Source organism: Odontesthes bonariensis, chromosome 20 (assembly GCF_027942865.1).
Source record: "Odontesthes bonariensis isolate fOdoBon6 chromosome 20, fOdoBon6.hap1, whole genome shotgun sequence".
Taxonomy (NCBI): Eukaryota; Metazoa; Chordata; class Actinopteri; order Atheriniformes; family Atherinopsidae; genus Odontesthes; species Odontesthes bonariensis.
In genome coordinates this window covers 19,965,101-19,971,100 of record NC_134525.1, presented here as the reverse complement: position 1 = coordinate 19,971,100, position 6,000 = coordinate 19,965,101, and the positions used below count along the sequence as shown (strand labels likewise).

At 40.6% G+C, this 6,000-nt stretch overlaps 1 protein-coding gene across 2 annotated transcripts in view; it reads right to left on the bottom strand.

The window, feature by feature from the left end:
- Positions 1 to 459: 459 nt before the first annotated feature.
- plod2 (procollagen-lysine, 2-oxoglutarate 5-dioxygenase 2) overlaps positions 460 to 6,000 on the bottom strand; it is a 31,690-nt gene continuing 26,149 nt past the window's right edge. The window contains exons 13-20 of one of the 2 annotated variants that reach the window (XM_075452365.1): positions 5,776 to 5,917; positions 5,018 to 5,080; positions 3,735 to 3,848; positions 3,381 to 3,446; positions 3,060 to 3,164; positions 1,630 to 1,776; positions 883 to 1,008; positions 460 to 745 (exon numbers count right to left, since the gene is read on the bottom strand). In XM_075452365.1, the coding sequence (XP_075308480.1) occupies positions 590 to 745; positions 883 to 1,008; positions 1,630 to 1,776; positions 3,060 to 3,164; positions 3,381 to 3,446; positions 3,735 to 3,848; positions 5,018 to 5,080; positions 5,776 to 5,917 (919 nt within the window). In that variant the 3' untranslated portion in view covers positions 460 to 589. The remainder of the gene's footprint in view (positions 746 to 882; positions 1,009 to 1,629; positions 1,777 to 3,059; positions 3,165 to 3,380; positions 3,447 to 3,734; positions 3,849 to 5,017; positions 5,081 to 5,775; positions 5,918 to 6,000) is intronic. The other variant, XM_075452366.1, reaches the window with a different exon arrangement.

The window sequence follows — 6,000 nt, the reverse complement described above, 5'->3', positions numbered from 1 at the left end:
GCTTAAGGGTAGAAAAACACATAAACGCACACTCTGACATATAAGGACATGAACGCAGAAATATGATAACGTCTATAAGCACCAGTAGTCAGTTTTCAGTGATGACGCGACGGAAACACATTTAGATACACAACGGCTATCTTCTCACCTGCGTGGTACAGCGGCTCATCAGTAAAGCTACCAGTGTGTATGAGTGATGGTCACCATGACGATGTAATTTCAGTATTGTGAAAATCATGGCGACCTTACAGTACACGATTCCTGGGAAGGTGTCGGTTTTGGGTCGAACAATAAACGCTTTAAACCACAATCTGGTGCACCGGCGGCGCCCTCTTCTAGCACGTCAGGTTTTTTTTTGTACTAACTTGTGTGTGTTCATTACTTTTGTCACTTCCCTTTCCACTCTACACTCTGTTTGACAGAGATTCCTTAAATCGTTAGCTCTTTTTAAGCACTTTCTTTAAAAAAAAAAAAAAAGAGAAAGAATCGCATCAGCAAAAACAAAATCTGGCGCACAAAATTTTGAGCGGAAACAAAAAATCGAACTAAAGAAAAGGAAAAAAAAGAAGTACAATGGGAACAAATAGTTTCAAGGATCAATGAAGGACACCGCGATGTAGCGGGTGCCGTTAGTGGTGGGTAGGCCTTCGTGGAGATGAGTCAGTCGTCCTGGGTGCATGAAGCTCCAGCCTTTTCTTGGTGAATCTATGGAGCAGTTATACCTGTGGAAACGGCACCCTCCACCCTAACAAATATAAAAAACGGACACTTGTGAAAGCTGAATTAATAACTTTGTAAAAAAAGTCGTGAGCTTATGGACGTTTGAGACGAAGATGACGCAAGAGGGAGAACCGATTCCTCCACCTTAACGCGCCTGCTTACCTGAAAATCAGTGCCTTTGTTATTGAGAGCGATGTTGATGGTGAAGGTGGAAGAGTCATGATGGGGCCTCAAGTATGCTTGCCTTTCTGGTGTATATTTTACAACAAAGTTCATTATTGCGTAGCCCTGCAATAAAGGGTCAGAAATCCAACCAATTACCATTTTGTGTGTCAAATTTCCAAATAATGTCCAACTGAATATCTGTCATGTGCTGTTAAAGTATGCCGCATGCAACGTAGAGCTGTAGCAATATACCAGTATTGATATTAAAAGCATGAAATATTTATACTGTGTCTATCATTCACTAATGATAGTATCTGGGGATGCACAGATACATCTGCATAATAATGGTATCAACCAGTATTTAGCTTGTTGACTGCAGTTCGACTATTGGCAATAAGGGTATCAGCCCACAATTTGCAATCACTGCATCCTTACTAACATCATGGTCTCAGCTGATAAAATGAATGTTATTTTTCACTAATTTGTACAAGTTTTACAGTTCTTTATCTCCTCGTTTGAGTGTAATTCAATTACCCCCCCCCCCAAAAAACAAAGGTGACGTAGCTGCTAGCGTTATTTGTTTCCCCAAGTTTTCCATCGATATCGCGACATTATTGTGAATACTTGTGCATTGTGTGAATCCTGTATTGTTACAGTCCTAAAACAGGTAACAGAGGTGCAAAGAAAAATAATGAACTTTTCAGGGACAAAGCGGATGTGTTAACTGTTAAGTGTTACACTAACCTTTGTGTAATATCCAGAGAAAACCTTTAAAGTGACCGGTGATATGAACTCTCGGATGAAGTGTAACCACTCTTTATCAAACCCAATCTGCTTCATGTGAATGTCGTCTGTCGGCACCGTCTCGTAGCCTCCAGATATCCTCTTGTCCTGAGAGAAAGGAGAGAAAATAAGGCAGAAAATGAAGCATTCCATCATTCTGTGACCGCAGCTCTCAGCGTGATGATGGTGATGATGTTTGTGCGCCTTTAAAACCTCAGGCTGAATTGTTGTCTGTCCGTTTGAGGCATAATGACCCATGCGGCACATTCTTTTCTCAAACTGACTCAGCTGAAGTATCTGTGCGCGTGTGGCTCTCTAGGCAAGTTTAGAGACACATTAACTGAAAACTCTCTAAAGCAGGCCACATGAATTAGGCAGTTTAAAAATAAAACACATCTTCATGACCTCATTTTATATTCAACTGCAGCTGGGGCTGGTGGTAAGAACCGTTTACTGAGTCTGTACGCTAATTATGCGTCTATGCGAGTTCGTATGTAAAAACTAAAGCTAAACGGGAGTATTCCACTCACTACATCTGGCTAATGTGTAACCTCACAAATAAATATTGAAAGTTAGTTAGAAAGTTAAAGTGATTAACTTTTTTGTGTCCATGTTTGGGTCTGTTTAACAATGGCACATGAGCCTCAAGCAGCCACAGTAAAACACTGAAGGGTATATATTTAGTTCCTTTGGATTTGAGCGGCCGAATAACTACAATTTTTCAATGAAATGCGAAATAAATCTTAATCAATCTCAAATTTTCAAAGTTTCATTTTTACTCTCTTAACATTTGACCCATTACAAAGGTATTTGAATGGAAACATGCTTCACACAAGCACACGAGCCTTCCCCTTTAAGACGGTTGTATTTCAGGCTGGTCGTGACCCGGTGGTTTTGGTAAGATGGTGATAATTGGCGGAGGGACGCAGCAAAAGCTGAATCTGTATCTGAGAAACACCTGTAGGCCTTTTATGAATGAAGAAAGAAAAAAAAACAGAAATGCATTTTCTGTTGAATTTGAGTAACACTAAACTGTCCCTGGAACAGTTTAAAAAAAAAAATATTCCAGAAGTTAGTGATGACTTTCTACTAGCAGCATTAGCAAATGTTAGCATGCTCGCACTAAACTACATTGGCAGCATTTATGAGTAAATGACATACGTTTATCATTATCAACATTTGGTGTATATTTGTAAGTGTAAACATTTAATTGATTAATCAAAGATAATTACCACTGAATCAAATAATAGTCATTCACAGGCTTTGTTTTATTCTCAACGCAATCCTGCCACCATTAGGATGTGCAAAAATTAGAGGACATAAAAGCACAGCACAGCACTGTGCCTGTAGCGTAGCTCTGTGTTCAGGGAGCCTGAGCCAACACTACTGACCTCGTGTTTGCCCCCAGACCACGAACCGTGGTGCTCCATCTCATCCACCAGGTCATCACAGAACTTCTCTGAGAGGACAGGGAACCAGTACACATCTGGACAAGGCTGCAATACACACACGTTACACCTAAATAAAGAGTCCACTGAGAGTAGACTTGAATCACACCTTCACCTGGAGTTGTAGTGACTGAAATGCAATACCCAGACATGTTAAAACCAGATGTGAGGATTTCCCAGCGACATTATGTCATCCTGTTTCCCTGTCTCTCAGTCTGCGTCTGTACCTCGAGGACATGCAGATACACACACATAAAAACAAACCTCCTCCAAGTAGTTCTCAGTAAAAATTCGAGTGTAGTTTTCATGGATGTACTTCTCCTTCCAGTCCTGCACATAAAGAGATTTTCAGATTAGTAGGCATTTTTCTGGACCGTTTGCTGACCCGCATACCTCACAGAACTAATCCCCTCTCCTCCAGGGCAGATTCTGAATGCAGTAGCCCCATCAGACTGGAGCCTTATCGCATTTTTTTAAATAGTCTTAAAAGTTCTAATGATTCCGTTATGGGTAAAAACCTTTACAGGTGGCTGTTGTTTATCAGAGCTGGTCAGAAACATAACACTTTTGTTTTGTCTTGTTTGTGCGGTTAAAGAGTAATCAGTTTTTCTGACTTACCACAGGGTTTTCAAACATCTGCCACAAGTCATTGTTGTAATGAGAAATGTTATAATTGGCTGTGGAAATGAGCCTCCCAAAGTCGTGACGGTTAGTTAGGTACATGAAGACTCCCTGCAGCAAATGGAGAAAGTTCTGTCAGTTTCAGACAAGTTAGAGGGGCAATAAGGAACAAAAAACTCAGATGTCTCACAAACTGGGTTTATAATGGGCTCATACTGATGTAATTGCATTATATTCAGATCTACAGCACAGTAAGCTCATTAGTGGTAAACATTGACAAAATGAGAAAAATAAAGATTGAAATAAATAAATAAAAATAATAAAGATACCTGATTTCAGTGTGTTTAAACACACTGAAATCAGGTATGTTGAACTCACTCACACACACACACACACACACACACACACACACTCACACACACACACACACACACACACACACACACACACACACGAGTGTCATATAAATAATCTGAGATTATTTATGGGTGGTGGGTGGAGGGCTGCAGGTTTGTTGGTGGGTTGGGAGGAAGACGAGGTGGGGTACTTGGAGAAGGAGACGGGAACAGAGGGGCAGCATTGGGACAAAGCGGATCCAGGAACAATATTCCCTCTGCTGTGAAGCACGGGGAGGTTGCTGTGTGGGAGGGGATTTGGGGGATTTGGACTCACTTTCAGACTAGGCTTTGTTAATGGCAAAAATGATGAATTAGGGAATTAGTGTTTTCGCAATCTTCTTTGCAAGTTTCCAAATGGCAAATACCTAAAGTCATCTTGTGAAAGCTGTAATTTACGCCAGCTGCTTCACATGGATGGAAGGAAATGTTGAGGGAGCCTAGTCTGAGATCAGTCGGGGTGTTCAGAGGGAGCAGCTGGTTACATGTGTTTGCTGTGAGGTTTGGCTGTTCGGTGTAAAGCATCAGGACAGGGGACTTGCATTTGGACTGATTGAAAACGATTGCAAAAAAAAAACAGGACAGAGAACAGCTCTTTCTCGCTCTAGTAGGGACAAATCTGCTTTTAAATGTAAACTCAACACAAGTAATGATCAACATCACAGAATTATAACATTTAGTATGTTATACTAAGACCATTTTCAATGGCTTGTAGAAAACACAACATTCCACTTAATCAGTGTAAGAATGTAACTTTAAGCTAAAATCTTAAATTCAAACAGTCTTTTTGCATGTGAAAATTGGCCTGCCAGTTAAAACTCAGTTTCTGAGTGCTAACCCATTGGAAATGCATGTGTCAGAAAACAGAATAAAGTAAATGGAGACCTTTGGGGGCCTGAGCATATGGAATGATTCCGGAGAAGGGGAGTCTTTTTCTCTGTGACTGGTCTAAAATAGAGGAGAAGCATCATTTAAACAGGATCAAACGAATGATATCATTTAGGAATAAAAGATGCAGTGACAAGTTAAAGTAAATAAACATGTCACATTTATAAGAACTTGGTAGAAGCGGCAATGCGCCTGCAATGAAAAAGGAGCAAGATTCCCTCTGAAGCTGATGTCTTTGTGGGTTAGTATGGAAGGAATGCATGCTGGGAAAGAGGCAAACCAATCCAAAAGTAGTCCGAGTTTGGATCGGGTGAGGTAGCTGTTCAGTTCTGAGTGCAGGCGGCTTGTAAGCGACACAGAGTGGCGGAGAGGATAGTTCATGAGTGAAAAGAAAAACATATAAAAGACAAGACCACTGTCAACAGCTCCCAAGCCAGGCATGATATGTGAATGAGATCATGACGATTAAGTTAAAAGAAAGTGAAGGATGATGGGATACAAGTGGAGCAAAGAACCGTAATGCACCACAGAGCGCCTATGAACAGAGGAGGGTCATGCCTCGATGACAGACAAAAGGCATTTCAAAACACACATACTTGCCCCTCTATGGTTTCCGTCGAGCTGTTTACTTTGTCATGAGTTAGATTTGTTTTAATCTTAAACTACATGTAGCTGTGCTGAGCCTTTTCAATATGTAAATACAGAATTATATTCTCCATTAAGCTCTTATCCAAACATGCATGTTTCCTTCTTACCATTTCTCTGGCATTTCTACACAAAGCCATATCTGGGTCCAGTTTCTCCAGAACAAAGTAGTTCCTTTCTTTAAGTTCATTCCTTAAAACACTGCCCTTGACGAGGTATACATGTGCCATGTAAGGAATGTTCCACACACCCCTTGAAACAACAAGACACAGAGAAAGTAGGTGTTCATTTAGCTATAACCTTTTAAATTTGCATTCTTGGAATTCTAGATGAGG